Source organism: Podarcis tiliguerta (assembly GCF_965153285.1).
Source record: "Podarcis tiliguerta genome assembly, chromosome: 8".
NCBI lineage: Eukaryota > Metazoa > Chordata > Lepidosauria > Squamata > Lacertidae > Podarcis > Podarcis tiliguerta.
This window is the reverse complement of record NC_139541.1, coordinates 51,024,071-51,046,504: the sequence shown is the minus strand read 5'-3', so window position 1 is coordinate 51,046,504 and position 22,434 is coordinate 51,024,071. Positions and strand designations below refer to the sequence as shown.

The 22,434-nt window shown below is 44.3% G+C and overlaps 1 protein-coding gene and 1 long non-coding RNA gene across 3 annotated transcripts in view; both read right to left on the bottom strand.

Annotated features, from left to right (window-relative positions):
- The window catches only part of LOC310683259, a 179,570-nt gene that overhangs the window by 126,036 nt on the left and 31,100 nt on the right, over positions 1-22,434 (bottom strand). The gene's annotated exons all lie outside the window — the stretch shown is intronic.
- GPI (glucose-6-phosphate isomerase) overlaps positions 6,919-22,434 on the bottom strand; it is a 33,966-nt gene continuing 18,450 nt past the window's right edge. For both annotated transcript variants that reach the window (XM_083452906.1, XM_083452907.1), the window contains 12 exons: positions 21,234-21,305; positions 18,575-18,619; positions 17,603-17,656; positions 15,368-15,428; positions 14,888-14,931; positions 13,561-13,713; positions 12,721-12,850; positions 11,520-11,596; positions 9,762-9,890; positions 8,581-8,656; positions 8,408-8,474; positions 6,919-7,476 (listed from right to left, as the gene is read on the bottom strand). In XM_083452906.1, the coding sequence (XP_083309032.1) occupies positions 7,353-7,476; positions 8,408-8,474; positions 8,581-8,656; positions 9,762-9,890; positions 11,520-11,596; positions 12,721-12,850; positions 13,561-13,713; positions 14,888-14,931; positions 15,368-15,428; positions 17,603-17,656; positions 18,575-18,619; positions 21,234-21,305 (1,032 nt within the window). In that variant the 3' untranslated portion in view covers positions 6,919-7,352. The remainder of the gene's footprint in view (positions 7,477-8,407; positions 8,475-8,580; positions 8,657-9,761; positions 9,891-11,519; positions 11,597-12,720; positions 12,851-13,560; positions 13,714-14,887; positions 14,932-15,367; positions 15,429-17,602; positions 17,657-18,574; positions 18,620-21,233; positions 21,306-22,434) is intronic.

Sequence of the window (22,434 nt, the reverse complement as noted above, 5' to 3'; positions counted from 1 at the left end):
TGCTCCAGATATTTTTGGACTGATAAAAAGGATGCAGGTAAGGTTAAAGATTACATTTAAATGCTGCTTACAATGGCGGCTGGGATATTCTGCAAGACTTGGGACAGAATCCACTGAGAAGTCTTGAAATGCATAGCAGCTGTGGCAAACAGAGTGCTTTTGGCTCACTTCAGCGACACTTGTCTTTTTAGAATTTGAAGCAAAGTTTAGATCACTTCAAAATAATATACCCTGATTTCATTTTCTTTCCTGCAGAATCCAGTGTTGCAGATATCTTCTGTTACCTACGCCCAGTGTATAGGAGCACCCTAACAGGAGTGTGAGAGACTTTCCCTTGCGAAAGGCAAGGTAAGAGCAGTAACAAGTGGTCTTGTTCGGTGACTTTTCAAATCCCTGTCCTCAAACACCTTCAGAATCTCCTCCACCAGGATCTCTTAGCAGAACCACCAGCCCTGCCTTTGTCAAGTGGATGGATGTTGCAGCCCAAATCACACCAAGGGCCTTAGATAGGAAAGTGGTACAGTGGTACCTCGGGTTACATACACTTCAGGTTACAGACTCTGCTAACCCAGAAATAGTACCTCGGGTTAAGAACTTTGCTTCAGGATGAGAACAGAAATTGTGCTCCAGCGGCGCAGCAGCAGCAGGAGGCCCCATTAGCTAAAATGGTGCTTCAGGTTAAGAACAGTTTCAGGTTAAGGACAGACCGCCGGAACGAATTAAGTACTTAACCCGAGGTACCACTGTATTAGAGTCATGAGGAGCTGATACTTTCTGCCCCACTGTGACAAATTTGTTTTTGCAAGGCTCCCCCCCCCCCCGCCCCGGCCACCAGTTGTTTGATCTTACCTGGCAGCATCTGGGGCCCAACCTTCTATGCCTCACATGCTGCCCAGCATTGAGAGCTGCTGCCTGGACTTGCCTGCTGAATGCGTGTCTCTCTTTCTTTCCAACATTGACAGACGGCATGATGAGTCGTCTGTGGTAACCCAACCCACCTTCTTCTTAAATGATGTTATTGTTCACAATTATCTTAATTATATGGTAGTTTACTCTAATAACCTTTTTGCTTTCAGCCCTGCCTCGGCGATCTGAGATTTCTTGGCTGTAGGGGAAAAAATGTGGGTCCCTAAGGAAGCAGTAAAGCACATGGTTCTAGAAGCTTCTATTAAGAATAAGATGGCTGGATCTCTTATTCATTGTGTGGCGCATTCCATCAAACTCCCACTCTTGAGACCTGGGAGGTTTTGCCACCATCTTCTTTCTCGCTATCCCTTTCTCATTCTTTAGCTGCCTGTTTCTTCTGTTCTTCTCTTCCGCAAGATTCTGAGGTATTGGGGTTCTGAGCCGCATAAGGTTTTACAAGTGAATACCAGTCCTTTGAATTGGACTTGCGTGTTTGGACCATCCTCCCTGATCAACAATCTGACCACAGAGTTCTTGCTGTGTCTGATGCTGTTAGTTGTCTTCAAAGGCAGCCCCACATTGAAGGCTCCAGGTGGCTGAACAAAACTCCCCAAGCACAACCCTCTGAAAACAACAATCAAAGTGGGTCTGGAACCATTGCAAACAGTGCCACCCACTGGGTGGGGGGTTAGACTGTATGCCTGAGTCCCTTCTAATTCCTGGATCCAGCAAGGGTTAAAATCATTGGATTCCATTGTTAGCTGGCCAGCTGTCTGATGAAGCTGAATGTTGGAGGATTCAGGACAGATAAAGAAAGTCTTTCCTCATTCAGGGCATAGCTAAACTACAGAACTCTCTCCCACAGGAGGCAGCGATGGCTCCCAACTTTGAATGGCTTTAAAAGAGGATTAGACAAATTTGTGGAGGCTATATAGATGGCGAGGAACCATGATTGCTCTGCTCTGCCTGCACAGCTGGAGGCAGTAATGCTTCTGAATATCAGTTTCTAAAAACCACAGGAAGGACAAATGCTCCTTGCACGCATGTACTTGCAAGCTTCTTGTGGGCATCTGGTCAGCTGCTGTGAGAAGAGAACGCTGGCCTAGGTGGGCCACTGGTCTTATGTTCTCATGTTTCTTGATAGCTTGCTTTGCCCCAATGAAAGGCAGCCCAGCAGTTTGCCTCGCGGTCGCCTCTTCCTTATGCTTGTGGCATCCATCATTCTGCCAGTCCTTTTCCTCACTGTCTCTGGGTGACCCCTACTGGAACGATCAGTTAACTCCCATGCGGCAGATACATCCTGCAGCTCTATCTCCCTTCTGCACTTAACGCTCCTTTTCCCCTTGGAATGCTCCTCCTTGTGGCAGGCAGTGGCCTTGTGTAGCTATAAAGCAAGTCTGTTCTGTAGGCTGTACTGTTCTTGGCCCACTGAGATGACTGCAGAACACTGGCCACATACAGTTGCTCAGGGCTGGCCCAAGACGTTTTGCCGCCTGAGGTGAACCACCCAGCCAGGGAACAATGGGAGAATAAGGATTTGCATCGGAGAGGTGGGGGAAGGAAATCAAAGCAATTTTACCTGACGGTTGAAGTGGGACTCAGAAGGAAACAGGCCTGCTCTGAATCAAACCAGGTAGGTGCAGAACCCAGGGGACCCAAAGGAAAGCCCCCATTTCCTCCTGGGGGTGGAAGACCAGCAGCACTTTCTATTTGTCAGGAGGCTTCTGTAGAGGTGGCATGGGGGGGGGGGGAATAGCTGAGGAGGCAGCAAATCTGGCCTTCAAGGAGTGTGCAGTAGCCTTCACGCTCGCAGCAGCAGCAAATGCATTCCTTGGAGGCCAGATCTTCTGCTCCATGGATCTGCCACCTGAGGCAATCGTATCACCTAGCCTCATGGCCTGCAGTCACCCTGCAGTCACCCATGCCACCAAGGGCAGGCCACAATTAATCAAGGACCTTCATGTGGCTTTCATCGAGTGTTACAGATTCTGTAGGACTATAGTTTTCTTCTCAGCAGAAAGGGGGGGTGGCTGGCCAACTAGGGATGTTAAAGAACCTTCTCTGTAACGGACCAAAAACTGTACAACTCCGTGTCCTATAGATGCATGCCCCCTGTCGTCTCGTTTGCCTGCTTGTTTGTTTATTGCCTTCCCTTCACCCTAAGGTCTTGGGTGGGGGGGTTATAGTATTAAAACACGATATTCAAAATTGTTTAAAACACCTTACAACCATAAAAATAAGATGGGTCCTAAAAACAAGTGTCAAAAGCCAGGGTAAAGAGGTTCGTACCAGAAACTGTATAATGAAGGTGCTGGGTGCACCTCTGTGGGGAGGGGGCTCCACAGCTTAGGGGCCGCCACAGAGAAAGTAGCCAATTACCCAAATTCTAAGCCCCAGAATTGATTGCAAAGTCCCAGAGCATGCCTGTGTGCTAGCCAAGTAGTTTTTGTTTAATAATTAAAAATAATTACAATTCAATTTATTTGTAGTACAAAACATTTGTTGTACAGTGGTACCTCGGGTTAAGAACTTAATTCGTTCTGGAGGTCTGTTCTTAACCTGAAACTGTTCTTAACCTGAAGCACTACTTTAGCTAATGGGGCCTCCCGCTGCCGCTGTACGATTTCTGTTCTCATCCTGAAGCAAAATTCTTAACCTGAGGTATTATTTCTAGGTTAGCGGAGTCTGTAACCTGAAGCATATGTAACCTGAAGCGTATGTAACCCGAGGTACCACTGTAGTTCACATTCTTCAGGGAAATTTCAACAATCCTACGATGCTCCAAGTTGATATACAGGTAAGGGAAGACTAATAACTAAAGACTACAGCAGCCCAGCCCTCCAGATGTTTTAAACTACAACTCCCATCAGCCCAAGCAAGCATGGCCACATTGGCTGAAGCTGATGGAAGTTGTAGTCCAAAACAGCTACCGGGTGCTAAGTTGGGAAAGGTGGCCTTTGTTCTAGAGTATTACTACTTTACATATAAGCCAATTCAGTGGAAATGACTAAATTTGAGAGCAGGGCATAATGTATAGGAATGAAGTGAAATGTGATTGCCTGATTATGCCTTTTCCTTATATATACCAGAACTGACATTAATTTGAGACTAAAAACTCCTACTTCCCCTTGACCCTCTGTTTTCAGATGGCCACTTTTAAATGGCTTTAAAAGGGGACTGGATAAATCCACTGACAAATGGCTTTCCATGGCTACTAGCAAAGATGGTTATATTTTGCCTCCATGGTCAAATGCAGTAATGCTTATACCAGTTGCTGGAAACCACAGGAAGGGGAAAGGGCACTTGTACCTGAATCCTGTTTGCTGGTTTCCCACAGCCACCTCATTGGCCAGTGTGAGGCCAGGATGCTAGGCCAGGGGTGGCCAACTCCCAAGAGTCTGCAATCTCCTCACAGAATTAAAAACTGGCAGTGATCTACCCCCTTTGGGGGGGTTCAGGTCAAAGTAGTTGAGCTTTTTTAAAAACAAGGAAGGCCATTGGTCTGATCCAGCAAAGCAGTTCTTATGTTCTTATCTGTAACTCAGAATTAGCTTTTCCTCCATAACATCCATCGTTGTTTCACTGATAGCGAAATCAAATGAGCGAACACATATTATCGTAAGTTAGCAGCATATACTCCTATAGTACGGTAAACGATGCTGTTTTAGGACTATCAGGAATATAGAAGTCAGGAGGTACAAAACAAGCCGCTGAATCAGGCTCAGTCATGGCAAGCCAACAACTGTCAGCTGCTCCCTTTGATCTGGTCCGATCTTTCTTCAGTTCGCTGAAATCTTTCTAATCATTTGTCTTTGATCCCTTTGTAGAATTCTTCAAAGGGCTTCCAAATTAACTAACACATAAGCAACCCTTCCACACACAGAAATTGCATCTAGCCTTCGCACATACTTTATTTTCACAGTGCCAGTGGGCAGCTATAATGCTTATCTTAGATGGAAATTTGGGGCAGGGAGACTTTAATGGTGCAGATGCAGCACAGCTGGGATAGCGAGAAAGATTTTTCTGACCTTTGATTGTGCACACGTTATGTGACTGAAAGGTGCCAAGGAGGAATGTTTTAATTTCATTTGGGGAGGACACTGAGGACCACCAAGGCTGTTAAACTTAAACTGACCACTTTTAAGGTACTAGGACATGGGCATAAATCATCCTTCATAGAAAGGGAACATCAATATTGCTTAGGAAGGAGAAAATGTGATTTTGAGTGGGAGGGCTGGTTCAATTTTGCCCTTTGTTCCTTAGCAGTCACTTCAAGCAATATCCTTTTCTTTGCTTACCATTCTAGTCCTGATTTGGGGTACAACCCTATACACTCTTACCTGGGAGTAAGTTGCACTGAACACAATGGACCTTACTTCTGAACAGCACTACAGCTCCAGCAAGCATGAATGGTCAGATGTTGGGATTTTTAGTTCAGCAACATATGGAGGGCTAGCTGCTCTTTTCCCTACAAAGTTGATATCACCAATCAATTTTTGAAGGTAATTTTAATTGCTATTTTAAATGGTCCTGCACTGAGATTTTGGTTGTAATGTTTTGTGCTGGCTCCTTGGGCTTTGAACCAAAAGCCTGTACGTTTTCCTTTCATGCATCTGAAGTGGGCTCCAGTCCACAAAAGCATATGCCATAAAGAGTATTTGAAATTTTAAACCTATTGTTGTATAGGTTGGAAGGACTCTCAATTTCACAGCCTCCAGGTGGATCTTTGTTCAAGCTTCACCACACTGAAGGCCTGCAAAACCACTTGTCTGACTGAACCAAGTGTTTAAATGAGCTTTGTACATCGGTTTGTATTGAGCAGTAAAACTGCCTCACCATCCTTGAGCTGCGGTGTTTGTATAACGCACCCCTTAATCTCCAGCTCTTTCCTCTGCAATTAATTCATGATAGGGGAATGGAGCGTGTCAAGCGGAGAAAGAGCTTTTCGAGCAGCTATTCTGGAAGAAAAACAACTCAGATGTGGCTCAAGTCATTTTGAGAGGCTACAAAAAGGAAGTAGGGGCCCAGAAGCCAGCTTTCTCCAACCTGGTACCCTTGAGATGATTTGAACTACAGCTCCCATCATTCATAGCTGTTAGTCATGCTACCTGGGGCTGATGGGAGATTTAGTCCAACACATCTGGAGGCCACCAGGTTGCAGAGAAGACTATCTTACCTGCTTTTGCCTCCTCAGCACTTCTGTTGCCTTCAGAAAGGAATCACAAGACCACGTGAGTCAATACACACAAAAATAGGCAGATGTAAATGGCTGGCTCCCCATGAGGTGCAGGCCCCTGTGAGAACAGGATGCTGCACAAGATGGGCCTCCTTTGGCCTGATCCAGCTGCTGCAGGGCTCTTCTCATGTTCTTTATGGCACCACTTAGATAAAATGCCAGAATGGGCCTGAGGGATTTTCCCCCAAGCCCCGCTGCAGAATGAGGGCCCATCAAGCAGGACCATGCAACTTTAAACAGTTGTAGTTTGTTAAGGGTGCTGAGAGTTGTTAGGAGACCCCCTCTTTGAGTTACAATTGGCAGAGGGTAGTGTGGAGCTGGAAGAGCTTCAGAAAATGGGAACCCAAACCACCAGGGGACTGGAGCAACTGCCCAATGAAGAACAATCATGACACGTGGGGTTTAATTAAGAGAAGAGAGTCATGGGAGGTATGCAAGGCAAGGAAAAAGTGAATAGTTAAGTTTTCTCTCCCTCTCATGACAGGAGAACTCATAGGCCTCCAAGGAAGCCAAATGCTGGAAGATTCGGAACAGCGCATAGTGTGCTCCCACAAATCTGCTTGGCTTTAAAAAGAGGATTAGACAATTTCACGAAGGTTAAAGACTCCTGATGGCTGTGTGTATGAGAACCTTCATATATGTATCATGTATATATTCAGCTCAGGGTGAAACCAAAAGGTTAACTATATCATGGGAAAGAGCCAACAAAACCATTAAGTGCTTAGACACCACATTCACACCTCAAAATAAAAGGAGAAAAACACAAAGCAGCCATGTTTAGTTAACTGGGGTATAATCTTGTACAAGTTGGGGTGGGGTGTCTCACAATGGCACCAGCTTCACAAGATACAGTGCAGGCAAAGGGGTTTTTTTGCTGCTGCCTGTTGTGCAGCTTCCATCTAGGCAATACGGAGTGGAGCTGGAGCAGGAAGTGAGTGGGTGGGGGAACAGTACCCAACAGTTACAATTCAGCTGCCACGAACAGCAACTAAACAGCATTTTCCAGGTGTCACAAGATTAAAAAAGGTTTTGTTTGCAACAACGCTCAAAAAAGCAACAAGGCTAACCGTTAACAGCTAACAAGAGAGGCCAGAACTGGTGAAAAAGGTGCTATTCCGGTTAAGAGTGGTTAACGAAGCACAGACTACAACATCGATCTGGGCGTTTGGCGGTTGGATTGTCGTCGGCACGCAGCCCTCCTGCCCTCGGATCAGGCCCGGTGTGTCTTGATGAAGTTGATCAGCCCGTTGGTGGAGGAATCGTGAGATGTCACCGGAGCATCAGATTCCAGTTCTGGCTCAATTTTCTTGGCCAGCTGCTTTCCAAGCTCAACGCTGGTTTTTACATACAAAGGGAAGGAAAAGGATGGATTTAGGCTAGAGGCCAAAGGCCTGGCTTAGACACTGGTTATTAACCTGGCTTTCCTCCAAGAAGCTCAGGGCAGCATGGGTGCAAATCAGCAAGGCCTGCAACCACACAACTGGCGGTAAGCGGTACAACCTGAGGTGCCCAAGGCAGGCTTTGTGGCTGAGCAAAGGATTGATCCGAGGTCTTCCCAGTCCAAATACATGCTAGCTAGCTGTTGAGCCACACTGGCAGGAACAGTTTTACTGGCTTAGAAGAAGCAATCCTGAATGTGTATTTTCACGGTTACTAATCTTGATGGATATTGCTCTGCCTTCAATTTGGAGGCAGTAATGTTCCTGAATACCAGTTGCTGGAAACCACAGGAGGGGAAGAGGGTTTCTTGGGCTCAAATTCTGCTTGCATGTTTCCCACAGGTGCCTGGGTGGCCACTGTGAGAACAGGATGCTAGACTGCATGAACCCCCTTGCCTGATCCAGCAAGGCTCTTCTTAATAAAGGTGGGATTATTCCCCTTAAATAATATATTCCCTTCAGTATATGTTTCCAACTATGTATGTTTAACTTTTGCTTTTTTGGGGTGTTTTTATTTATAAAAGCATAACCAAAAAAAAGCAGGAGGCTTTTCAGTAAGTGCAGCTTGGTTGTCTGAAGGGGAAACTTCTCACACAATTGATGGCAGTGAAGATCAGTCCAACCTGTTAAGAACATGCCTGGCTGATCCTTTAGCAAAGTTGCTACAGCAATAGGCCAAGGTGCAAATAGCTTATTCTTCCACTATGAAACAAGTTTGGCCTAGACTGATCTTGGCTCCTTTCAAGTTAAGTCCAACCCCCTAGGAAAGCAGAGGCTCATTTTGCAAGGAAAGCCCCTCCCCCCCATATACATGAAAGTGACTTACCCCCACTGGTCATAGCTGTTGATATCCCATACAACTCCTTGAACAAAGATCTTATGTTCATACATCGCTGTAACAGATTAAAGAAAAGAGAGGAAGACAGGCAGGATGAATAGTGAATCTCATAGAAGACAAAGCAGCCTATGAATACAAATACTCAAGAGTAAGACGTTTACCAATTAAGGCTCCAAGAATGAATGGGTTAAGCTTAGAAAACACAATGGAATTGGTTGGGCGGTTTCCTTCAAAGACCTATAAAGGAAACACAAGAGATAAACACTTATTATTACACTCTACTCTTCAGACACCTGTCAATAATGCATCTTATTGTTTCACAGCCAAATCACCAGTGAAAAACCGTAACAGCTACAGGGTGTGCCACTTCTTCAAATCCTCCCTTGAACAAGCTTGTGTCTGAAGATTTGGGTCCTTCCTGTCCATAAAAGCAAAAGCTCAAGCACCCATACTCATCCCTTGTTTGGTGCCTGGCTGTCACCGACAGGCTTAGATTTGTAGTGTCCTTGGAGCAGGGACCTGCCTTCCCCATAAGACTCTAAAGACAATAAATACTTTGATACCACTTCAAAACAGATGACTGTTCAGGCCACAGTTGTTTTTTTAAGTGAAAGCTTTCATTTATACGAAACTTTCACTTAATTTACACAGGCAGGGTCAAATGAGTCTTTGCATGTAGGTGGCTCAGTATCTTAGTCCAGCATCCTATTCTCAGAGTGGCCAACCAGATGCCTATCAAAAACCAGCAAGCAAGAAGAGTGTTTCCAGCAACTGGTATTCAGAAACATTACTGCCTCTGACAGCTAATAGCCACCGACTGCCTTTTCTATTAATTTGTCCAAAACTGTTTTTTAAAGCCATCTAAAACTGCAGGGCCACCACTGCCTTCGGTGGGAGCAAGTTCCACAGTTTAACTCTGAGCTGTGTGAAGAAGTCCTTTCTTTAGGGAAGTTTTTGATGTTTGATGTTTTTAATATTCTGTTGGGAGCTGCCCAGAGTGACTGGGAAAACCCAGTCAGATGGGCGGAGTATAAATAAATTATTATTATTTCTTTACTGTCCTGAATCTTCCAACATTCTGCTTCATTGGATGGCCTTGAGTTGTGGGGTTATTGGGGGACAGGACTTTTCTCTACCCACTTTCTCCACAGTAGCCATAATTCCATCAACTTCTATCATGCCACCTCTTACTCACCTTTCCTCTAAGAAGCCCCTAACACAGCAACCTTTCCTCATAGGGGAGCCACCCTGGTTGGCCTTCAGTTTATCCACCCAGTTGCAAACCATGGTGCAATGCCTGTGACCCACCCAGGTGCTTGAAACGCTGCTGCAACTGAGGTACCTTGTGTGGAAGAATCTTCTCCAGGGCATCCCCGCTCAGCCCAGAAGCCTGCAGCTCTTTACGAGCTTCATCTGTGGTCTTCCCTTTCATTAAGGCCTCAGTCTGGGCAAGGAAGTTGGCCAGAAGGATCTAGCAGGAAAGGAGAGAGAGGCCTGTGTCATTTTCTGTGGTGACCAGGATTAGGACAGAGAGGCAGTTTGCGCTTTCATATTTTAGATACCCTGCTGCTGATTTTCTCCATCCTTTTTTAAAAAAATGTTTTTGTTAAAAAAACCACACATAATAAAATAGATTTGCATATCACAACTGTTCATATTAATATTTTTATTTCTATTGCCAAGGATTAGAATACCACGTGGACAAAATTTCCCTACAAAGCAATCCCAGCTTCATTTAAGAAAATTGCACTGAAAGCATTCCAGATAAGGCATCTTACTCCTTTATGCCTGGTGCATATATGAATCCAGTTGAAACCCTGTGGTGTTGGAGGGCTGCAAAATTAAGGGGCACTTCTTGCACATGTGGTAGGAATGCAATGAAGTTGCCACATTTTGGGATTACAGAGATCCACAAAATTATTGGCCAACACCTAAAAAAAGGCAAGTGAGCTAGCCCTGTTGAATTTATTTCAACTTAAATGCTCATTTTAAACTATTAGTTGAATATTTACTGGTAGTGCCCATGTTGGCAATTGCCAGATTTTGGAAGGTGCCAATTTCAGTTACTATTAAAATATAAATGGTTAGGGCAGGATTGCAAATACTATGATCAAAGGAAGTGAAATCCAAAAAGGAACGAGGATAACTGCCTTTTTAACCGTGATTATTCACCCAACTCCATCCCACCACCCCACTTCCTCAAAACCAAAACTTGATAGCACACACTGGAATTGGTAAGCTGGTTGACATATCTAGTGCGCTAAAAAACATGTATCTCTTGCTGGAGGCCTGTTGCCAAGTCCCTTTGCTAGCCACTGCCTCCCTTTAACACAAGGAAGATGGAACCTATTCACTTCTGATAGCATATGCTGAAATCTCAGAACCCAGGGACTGGGCTTCATTTCTTAATGCTCACTAAAGCAAGAAGCTGAGCCAAGCCAGCTATGCTACACTAGGTAAAATATATACACATGTATATATACATATGTATGTATGTATGTATGTATACATATGTATGTATGTATACATGTGTATATATTTTACCTTGTGTAGCATATCATGGAATTATGCCAAATAGCAATTTTGTTCAATGTACTTGTTTTATACACAGCTATGCTTCAAAACCCTGTGCTGGCAGGAGCTGCAGTCCAGGTTGGGCTCAACAGACATACAAACTGATTCAGTACAGTAGAAGCGTGACTTACCACTGCCCCTATTGGCGAACAATCTGACTCGCGACCGCGGCAAACCCGGAAGTAAATACTGGGTTTGCCAAGATTCGTGCATGTGCAGAAGCAGCTGCCACCGTCTGCATATGCGCAGAAGTGGCTGTCTGCAGATGCGCAGAACGACGCAGCCGCCAAATGCACACGCGCAGAACGGCGCTTCTCCCATGACCCGGATCGACTCATGAGTAGACCTCCAGAACGGATTCTGTATGTTAGTAGAGGTTCCACTGTATAAGGGAGCGTCTTGAGTTTGTATGAAAGCATCTCCAAATAAGAATCTCTTGCAAGGACCTGCTTTCTCCGTGGTATGCAAGTTTTCCCACATGCAAGAAACTGCTTTGAAAACATGCTATTGGTTGTTGGCCATTCACCTTGTGATGCAGCCCTTTCCTGATAGGATTCTGCGTCTGGACTGGGATGAGGAAGTCACACGGGATCATACGAGTTCCTACCCAAAAAAGAAAAGAAAAAAGGTTTTATGAGAGTCTTACTTGATGCAGTTAAGTTACTTTACAGAGATCATTAAGAAAACTTGTTCTGTAAGGCTAACCGTAGGAAACTAATTCTAATTTGCTGCTTTAGTTTTAAGTGACCTGGCATCTCCGCTGCTGCAACACACTGACAGTGGCTTATGCAGATGCTTACTTCACATCAAACTGGAGCACTATTACAGTGGTCAGAGTAATAAGTGCCTGAGATACATCAACTTGCTCTCTGCTATGCCAAAGGACAGAACGTGAACCAATGTGGTATACTGGTGGAGGTTACAAGGTCTGGTCAGGACCTGGGAGACCAGGGTTCAGATCCCCAAATCAGCTGTGAAGCTCACTGCATCACCTTGGGCCAGTCAACCCCCACTCAGGCTAACCTACCTCACAAGGTTGTTGTGAGGGTAATACCGGGGGGGGGGGGGCTGTGCATGATGCCTTGAGCTTCTTGAAGGAAGTGTGGGATATAAGCAATAAAAACCAGATGAATTTTAAATATGTGGAATTTGCAGATTTCAGCTAAACACGAGAAGACGATCTTTGCTGGGAGTCCTACATGACCTGCTCCCTGCTTTAACTGGTCTATTACCACCTGGCCACAGGGGGGGGGTATGGGTGTGTGTGTGGCTGACTGGCTCCTACTACAGAAGCTGGTGCTCAGATTTTTGTTGGGGGTCAAGATTTAATTTTGCAGTTGTTTCATACTTGTGTATTTTTATTGTTAGACCTTATTATGACTCATGTGGGGATTGTTTAATTGTATACTTGCTGAGATGCTTTCATTTATTGATCATGACTACATACTACTGTCTTTTGATGTTGTAAGCCACCTTGAGCTGGGTTTAACTATGGAAAGCAGGCATGGAAATCAACAACACTGAAGAAGTTGTTTGACAGTGGCATAAGCTGTCTGGATATGTGGGTCGCTCTCCTTTGGTGAAAGTTATTAGGTGCAGCTTGGCCAGGCACCTGCCTGGTTGTCCTATACTGTCCTTCCTGGATGAGACACCGCCTACAAGTCCCCTTCCAACTCTGGAAGGCTCTACTAAAATGCTCAGAATATGGGATCCGCTTTCCAACATACCTTGATGGATCAGCTGATAGAAAGCGTGCTGCCCATTGGTTCCAGGCTCACCCCACACAATTGGCCCAGTATTGTAATCCACACGAGTGCCTTTCTTGGTGATATATTTCCCATTGGATTCCATGTCTCCCTAAGTCACAGCAGAAGTTCAGACTTAATACATAAATCATCACCAATTCAATTTATTAGTCACCTTAGAAGTCTCCAAGCTACTTGCAAAAGTGTAACAAAAATAATAATCGGGAAATAAAACTCATTTCAATAAAAGACATACAGTAAAACAGCAGCAATGGAACCATATACAGTGGTACCTTGGGTTAAGTACTTAATTTGTTCCGGAGGTCCGTACTTAACCTGAAACTGTTCTTAACCTGAAGCACCACTTTAGCTAATGGGGCCTCCTGCTGCCGCCGCGCCGCCAGAGCACGATTTCTGTTCTCATCCTGAAGCAAAGTTCTTAACCTGAAGCACTATTTCTGGGTTAGCGGAGTCTGTAACCTGAAGCGTATGTAACCCGAGGTACCACTGTATAGGCATATATAGCACTAAAATCAGCCAGAACAGAGGAGACACACACAGCTAATTGTGCACCACCAGGAGGGTTGGACAGAGGCCTACACTCCGTGCAGCACTGGCAGCCTGTGACCCAACAAGCCACAACACTTTATTTGGTGGAACGACCCACAGACTGCAATTAACGTGGATGCTTCCCTGCAGCCAATGTGCCCAATGTACATTCAAGGATCCTCATTCCACTCTTAAGATTGCAAGCCTGGATTCAGAGAGCAAACCAACCAATAAGGAGCACAAGGGAATGACTCCAAGGACGACACTCCTTACCTGCTGGAAGTATGCTGCAAAGCGGTGCATGTACTGGTCGTAGGGCAGAAGCGCATGGGTCTCAGTTCCAAAGCAGTTGATATACCAGACCCCCAGCATTGCCAGCAACACGGGCACGTTCTTCTCCAGCGGAGTGGTGCGGAAGTGATTGTCCTGTTAGGCAAATGGATGTAAAACACACCCATGTTATAAAAACCAAACCTACAGCACACTTGGGCCATCCTGGACCCAATGTCAAACACACCCATGAAACTCCAGCTTCTTTAGAGCCATGCAGAGCTGGCTTCTAGCAGTAGAAAGCAGAAGTTTTTGCTTTGTGAAAGCCAACAGTGCACTGGGCAGAGGGGGGGATAATACTAGAACCTCTGAACATACTGGAAAATAAGAGCCCATTCAGCCAGTGGTGCTTCTACCAGTTCCTATAACTGTGAATGGGAGTTGCATGGATTTTCACTGTGTATGACCAATGCTTGTGATCTACCAAGCCAGAGAAGACTGATTAAGACTTTTGGGCGGGGGGGGGGATGTTTCTTGCTTGCCCTACATAACCCCAGCTAACAACCAGGTTAAAATAGTAAGAAGAGCCCTTCTGATCAGGCTGATGACCCATCTAGTCCAGCATTCTCATAGTGGCCATTCTGAGGCCCTAATAGAAAGCGCTCTCTCTTTTTATTATTTATTCAAAGTTATAACAAAACATATTTTCCAAAAACATATCCTTATTTCCACCCCACCCCCCGACTTCCCTCAGTTCCAGTCTTTGGTTTCTCCAATAACGCTATTTTCTGCATGTTACAGAGTTGTATAGATCTTCAAACTGTTTAGCTTATTATTATCAGTAAAAAAAATTGTGCATGTTTATTCAAAACCTGCCAAGGAGTCCAGTTCTTTGTTGCGTCTTCAGATACTTTGTGAAAGGTTCCCATTCATCCTTAAAGTCACAGTTATCCTTGTCCCATAACTTATATGTCAATTTTGCCAGTTCTGCATGGTCCATCAATTTTTCTTGCCATGATTCTTTAGGGGTTTCCTCAGTCTTCCATCCTTGTACTACCAGAAATTTTGCGGCCGTTGTCGCGTACATGAAGATGTTTTTCAGGAAAGCTCTCTTGAAGGACCTGAGTTCAAGAGCAGCACTCTTGCCCTCCTGAGGTTCAGGTTCCCAGGGATTGGTGTTCAGAAGCATTATAGCGTCTGGTGCAAATCATATGAGTATTGGCTAGTAGCTACTGATAGGCCTCCATGACTTTGTCCAATCCCAGTTTAAAGTCACCAAATAGGTGGAGACACAGACACAATCATCTGTGAAGAATAACCAAATACTCACCATCCAATGGGCTCCAGCAAGCAGCTTCTCGAAGTTATCATAACCTAAATAGATTTTTTTTAAAAAAGCAAACACGAGTATTATTAAGTGGAAACGCCTGTTTGCAAACCACACAACTGCAAAATTCTATTCCTCATTGTTTCGTTTGCTTGCTGGGTTTGTCAAACTCAAAAGCAGTTTGTGATCCGAACCCAACGTGCCTGTACAATTTTACCCTATTGAGTCAACACAGCATTCAATTTGGAAAGAAGCGAAGAAGGCTGGTCCCTGCCCCCATTTTCATTAGATTTCTATTCTAGTTTTGAGAACCAGAAACGGCTATCTGCAAAGTTATGAGTCACTCAATTTTTTAATAAAAAAAAAAGTAGTTAGCTTTCTAAAATATACTTGATTTTTTTTTTTTTAGGCCCCCAAAACCAAAGGTATCAGCCCAGCATAGTAGCAGTAGAAGATATCATGCCAAGAACTTTGGGTACGTACCAATATGTAGAGCAATGGAGAGGCCAATGGCAGACCACAATGAATAACGGCCACCAACCCACTGCAAACAGAAAAGAGGGTAGGGTGAGAGGAAAGTCATTGGAGAAGACCAAAGTATTCTAGGCACAAACCACCAGGGACTCCTCTGCAAAGCACTCCAGCACAGAACCCCCACTTCACTTCAACTGGGTGCTCTCCAGATATTTTGAACTACAACTCTCCTTTAGCCCCACAGCCAGCGTCGCTGATGGGGGAGTTTCTAGCCCAAAATGTCTGGAGAGCAAAGGTGGCTGTAGATTGAGTCCATGGCAAAAGCAGGCATTGTAACAACATCTCTATATCACTTGGGGATGGAGAGTTTACAGGAAAAGTCAGTCAAGTGTTTTTAAAGAAATATATACTGCTTGATGTAATATATTAATGTTTTATAAAATAAAACATTAAAGTTATTGGTAGAAAACAGATATCAAAAATATTCAAAAGATGCAAAAAGTAGCAAAATAAAAAATAAAACATGCAAGTTTTGAATGTCTGCATAGGTTTGCCTCAACAAAGTTGTTTTAACAGGCACCGAAAACTGTAGTGATGGCACCTCAAATCAAGAGGCAAGGAGTTCCAAAGTGCCTTTTATTGTTTGTCACCAGTGGCCATCACAACATAAATCACAAAACAGATGTTTATAGCAAAATACTATGGGTTGTAGCTACTCAGAGCAGATCACTGAAATTAATGCACCCACATTAGTCATGCAAATGAATTTCAATAGGCCTACTATGAGTAGAATGAGCACTAGCTATAACCCTGGAACTTTTGGATTCTTAGGACTTAGAAAAGAGGGATAAGGGGAAGTTTGATCCACCAAACTAGGGAAAAATGAGGTGCCAGATGAAAGGCAGCGAGTGGGCATTCCCAGTGCCAGGTCTTTCAGGGTATGCATTTGGGGCAGAGCTTTGCCACCTGAGCTTGGTCACCTTAAGGAGGAATCTGGCACATGGGAAGTGGGAAAGGGACATCTTTCTATGGCAGGAGGATGAGGTAAGGAAAAGGTGCAGCCAAATCCTTGGACGGTCATGAACTTTGGGTTCTTCACTGCCAGGCAGTTTATGATAAGCTCAAAGATCCAAGTTCAGCCCCTGCACCACTTTCAAGATCTCAAGCAAGGCTGACATTTGACCTTTTTACTGACCTAGATTATATACAGTAGGCTCCCATCAGGCAAAATGTCACAGCTTATAATAACTCATGAAGTCCAGAAAGCTGGGAGCAGCAAACTATCTCCTATTACCCAGCAGCTGTCTAGACTGAAATGTGTTCAGAGGCCTCCTAGCCTGACCTTTGACAAGTTCCTTAGCAAAAGAGCCAAAGAGGCCAGACTTTCTGCAGTGTATTCATGGTGGTGACCCCTAAAATCTGCCCTTCATCGAAGCTCCCCTGCACTGCAAATATTAGCAAAGGGGAGGGGGGGTCACACCTGGAAGACATACAGTGGTACCTCGGGTTAAGAACTTAATTCGTTCTGGAGGTCCATTCTTAACCTGCAACTGTTCTGAACCTGAAGCACCACTTTAACTAATAGGGCCTCTTGCTGCCGCCGCACCTCTGGAGCACGATTTCTGTTCTCATCCTGAAGCAAAGTTCTTAACCCGAAGTACTACTTCTGGGTTAGCGGAGTCTGTAACCTGAAGCATATGTAACCCAAGGCACCACTGTATACAGTTCCTAGGAATTATCAGGTCCTGAGGCAGTGATGCCTACCAACCTGTATGGCTTTAAAGACTGGGCAAAATCATGGAAGCTTTCCTTCCCCCCACTTGGATGTTTAGGAGAAGACTGATCTGTTGGTGTGTATCTATCTGTGTACATGCTAACGTACGTTTGAGCATTAATGGTTTATTGTTTTAGTAAAGAAAACAAACTTAAGAATGTAAGAAGAGCTGTCTGGATCAGGCTGATAACCCATTTATTCCAGCTTCCTATTCTCACAGTGGTCAACCTGATGCCTCTTCTGTAAAGCCGAGAAGCAGGAGCCAAGCACAAGAGCTCTCCCCCCACCCCCCACCCCATGTGGCTTCCAGCAACTGGTATTCAGAAGCATTGCTGCCTCACAATAGGCTGCATGCAATGATTCCCTGTGTATCCAGAAGAAAATGTGTATGTGGGGAGCCTGAATTCTAGAAGAATGAGAAGCACTGTCCTATTGTCCAATGATGGACTTGCATAGCATGTTTTACTTACGTCCCAAAACTCGAACATGTTCTGAGTGTCAATTCCAAAGTCTTTAACTTTAGGCTAAAAAAGGAGGAAAGCGGGGGGGGGGGGGGGGAGAGAGAGAGAGAGAGAGAGAGAAAGAGAAAGAGAGAGCGAGCAGCAGTTAGAGATCAGATTGGTGCTAGGCAGAGAAACCTGCAAAAATTACTAGGGCTGTGGCTCAACGCTGGAGCCGCTGCTTTGCATACAGAAGGCCCCAGATTCAACCCTCAGTGGCATCTCCAGTTAGGGTTGGGAAAATACATATTCAAAACACATTCAGTAGCTGAGAAGCCGCAGTAGGAATGTTTATCAAAGTAGAGCTTTCTACTGAGCAACACTATTACATCTATAGGGACGGAGCAACCAATATATTATTGTGGCTGTATTTTTTAAAGAGAGAAGGAAGAATAAGGCCACATTCACACTTAAAGCATTATACCACTTTAAACAGCCAATGATATCCCCCAAAGAATTCTGGGAGCTGTAGTTTGTTAAGGGTGCTGCTGAGAGTTGTTAGGAGACCCCACCCGCTTTAGCAAGGAGTGCCATTTTGGCTAGTTAAGAACCAGCACACGTAGGATCAATTCACTGTAAGTATGTAGAATATTTCAAGAGATTCCAATAGTATTGCTTTCTATTTCCATCACATATTTTCAGCTGTGGGCCAAACAAGAAGTGTCATGGGAGATTTAGGAATGGCAATGGAGGGGAGGGGTTAACCCTTTCCTTCCAGCCATGCAATTTCCTCAAATATGCTACGAACTCGGTAGGGGAAGACCTAAAGTCATCAAAATGTTCCCAAATCTTCAAGGCAACAGCTGTTTTGTAAAGCAACAAAAGCAACAGGAGACTTAGCATCACTGATCTCCTGCATCACATTACTTTGATCCCAACACTGCTATTAAATTTTTCTAGAAGGGCAAAAAACTACAGAAACTTATAAACTGAAATACTCACCCCGTTGGTAGACAAGGCAGCAAAGTGCTTGGCCACAGCCGCAGGCTTGAAAGAAAAGGGAGGAAGGAAGATTGTTGGGTAATGAAACAATATATTCTGAACTGCCATGATAGCCCTGGAAATCATAACTAAAGTTCAGAGACCACCACTGCTGCTCCGCCTCCCCAAGGCTAAATATCCTATCAGGGTGTGTGTTTTTTACCTTCATGGAACCTTTATTCAGCAAAAGCAGACATAGTTTTAAAAACACCAACAAAATTTAACTCATCATAAAGCCAGCAGTCTCAAAAAAAGGAAGTCCTTAATTCCTAAAGTCACTACCACAATAAACGTTAACTGAAACCACCAGGTGAAAGATGTTAAAACCTAACATACTAAAAACTGTTGCTACCACAAAAATTGGTTTTATGCCTGTGTGTTTGTTTTTATGGATTGTCACAGGAATCAGTGATGTCCTGTACCCTACAAAAGGATTCCTGCTATGATTTACGCAACAGGCCTTGTCCAAAGGGATGCCAGACAGGCTGCCAAGTGTTACCAAGAGCTGGACTAATGAACTGAGTTTGCACTTCAGAGCGTTCCCAACACCAAAGGTGCAGCCAGGGGGGAAATAAGGTAGGAGGTGGGCAAACTGCCTTTTGGGAGGGAGAGCATGTCAGTCATTACTGAGCTTCTTATCAAGGAACATCAATACGCTGAGGAAAGTCAATGTTTCTAAGAACACAACATGAAACAACTCCCTCAATTAAGAAATATTCAATTAAGATAAACATCCTGCGATAAACATCAACTCAGGTATGTATTCCCTTGGGACAGCATTTGCTGACTGTTCTCCTGAGTAGCTAAGCTTGCTTTAAATATTATTATTATTAGCTGACCAATCTGAGTAGAATTGAGCTCCAGTTTATACATAGCAGGGGTACCCAACATGGTACCCCCTCCCCAAGTCTTTGGACAACAACTCCCATCACTCCTGACCTATGGAGGCTGGAGGGGGTGAGTTGTACTCCAGCAAACCTGGAGGGAACTGGCTGCAGAAATGAATTCGCCTGTGGAATGAGCACAACCAACTTCCTCCTCAAGACATTACAGCTCACCGCCATGCAGTGATGGCTTAAGCACACAGGAGTACTTTTTACCAGCTGCAGCTCATACACCGGTTACAAAAGCACAGCATTGGATCAAACCAACCTGGCATTTAACAGCAACACCGCCAGACTTGTTGGGCACAGTGGCAAAGCATCAAGCAATGCCAAGGATCCCCTCCTGGGCATTAAACAGTGTACTGTATCAATTAAACAGTGGTATATGGTATTCTATCACTCTAGAAAGCAAGTTTAGGGGTTGAAGATAGTTACACTTGTTTTAAAAAGCACAAAATGGTTTGGTGTGTTTTGTATGCTTATATTGGGAGGAGTATAAATAAAAATATTATAGTGTACCTACTGTAGTGTACCCACTGCTTGCACACTGAGCTTGCCTCGCTTTCAGTCCCCCAGAAGTGCTGGATCCAGCCCTGAACTTTCTGCCTTACTTGCCATGATGATTATTCCAACCCAGATTATGGCCCTCCAGATTCCACCCTATTGGAGCTGGGGGTTTTTTTTGGGGGGGGGGGGAGCTGTCCTGGTTTCTTCCTAGCGATTTCATCGTTTTTAGAATTGTAAGGTGGTGGGGAGGCATTTTGCAAGAGCAACATGTGCCAGTATGAAAAGGCTGTTTAACTGCCCCATACCATGCAGCAATTAACAACCTCTCAACCCCAGCTTAATCTGCAGTTCAGGATAAAGATAGTTATAGCAAAGAAGCAGCACATCCTTTTAGAAGTTGCTGGAGAACGCAGGGCTCCACTTCAGGGAACCTATTCATAGTTCAGGCATCTGTCTTTGAAAAGGCCAAGTCCTGTCTCAAGTACAACCTGGTTTCAGGCTGCAAAGGAGTTGCCAAATATCAAAGGGGCACTCGCTAGCTTGCCTTTACTCTCATGTTTCCTTGCAGCCCAACTGGCTCCAAAACATTCCTAGGGAGGAGTCTGCTAAGACACCTCAGGCCTGCGCAGATGGAACACAGGCTCTCTCTGCAACAACATTTGCAGGCCTGCAGTCTGCCTGAGGGGCGTGTGCTCCCTTCTCATGACACAGAAAACTGCCTGCCCTCCATTCCTTCCCCACATTCAGTCATGTCCACCAACAGTCACCTGGCTCCCTCATAAACCAGACCACGAGGCAATGGTTTGAGATGCATTTGCAAACCATGGCTGTGGAGGTAACTGTGGTTAGTATAGGTGCAGAGGACCATAGCTAAATGCCAATGAGGGTGGACAAACACATTCTGAAGACTGGCTCCCAGTTTGCAGTTTCAGCTGGAACTTTTGTAGAGGATTCCAGCTACAGTTCTGTGACCACCTGGGCGAAAGCATGTAGCAGTTCCTAGCAGGAATTAAGGCACCCAACACTGTTGCACCAAAAATGTTTTAGAGATGGAGAAGGCTTGCTAACCCTAAGTAAAAATTTGCTTCCATGGGACAAGGCAGGAAATGTTTACTGAAGCTGACTCCCGTCTCCTTCTGGGCTACCTTTATATCTACATTAGTCATTTGCCACTTTACAGATTAATTTATTTACACAACTGAGCACATAACCAAGGAACTTTCACTTACATCTTTAGCAGCATTTAGGAACCACTCTTTGGCTGTTTCGGCATTGGTAATAGTTTCTTGGGTGGTAAAAGTCTGTGCACCAAGAGAAGAGGGGGAAAACAGTTAAAGACTTAGACAAGCCACTGAGGCAACTTTTAAGGAACAGAAAGCACAATGAGGAAACTACAGGCAAAGTCCAAGGTGCTCCCATCTGCACAACTAGAGCTGCCTTGGCTCACACATTTTAGCAGTTTCTAGTTCTTACATACTGCTTTATAAAATATAATTATTTGTATTATCTTTACCTACAGTATTATTATTATTTCTAGATCTGTATTTTGAAAACTTTTTTGTCCGCCCATCCACATTCAGATAAAGATCAAATCTAGCATGACGATTCCTGTGACTGAGAAGTGGGTTTTCATCTTACGTTTGGATCCAATTGGGTGCCATTTTGAAACAAGATGGCAGACAGAACCTTTAAAAACTCCACCGATTTTTTGGTTTCTTCAAATTCCCAAGCAATGCCAGCTACATAGCTTGCTAGTACCAACACAAACCATCTTGTGCACTTTTTTGCCTTTTTTACTTATTGTTCTCAAGAAGCTGAATTCCATCAGATCTGCACTTTCCCCTCAAAATCACAGCACACACAATCCTAATGACTACCTTTTGAGAATTTAAAAGTCATTTAGAACTCTCACACACTTTGAGTAATAGCCATCAGGACAACGACCTGTGCAAGCCCCGTTCATTACAATGAGGGCATGCACTGGAGAACATTCAGATTGATGGGGCCCATCTTATGATTGCTAATTTTAAACTTTCAGGAAGATTTGAAATCACTCAAGCCAATAATTGCTCTGACTGATCTGCTGTGGATCTAAACATGGGGCCCTTTGTTCCCCTTGATTTTCCAGACAGTCCCAATTTGCTCATCAGCAAAAAAATATTTCCCTCTTTATGAAACATGTTGACATGGCCAGTCATGCAGTTCCGTCAATATCACCCTGCTCTATTGGAGTTTATTCAACCATTAAAATGTAGCTTTAAGGACCAACATCACGTCCTCCTCCTCTCCCATCCATCTCCAAAAAATTCTTTCATTATATAACAAAAGACTAGTTTATAAAGCAAGCTTTTTTAAAAAATGCTATTCATCCCTTTCCAAACCTAACCAATTGTCTAAAGGCATCCAGGCAAATGAGAGCCATGAGATGCT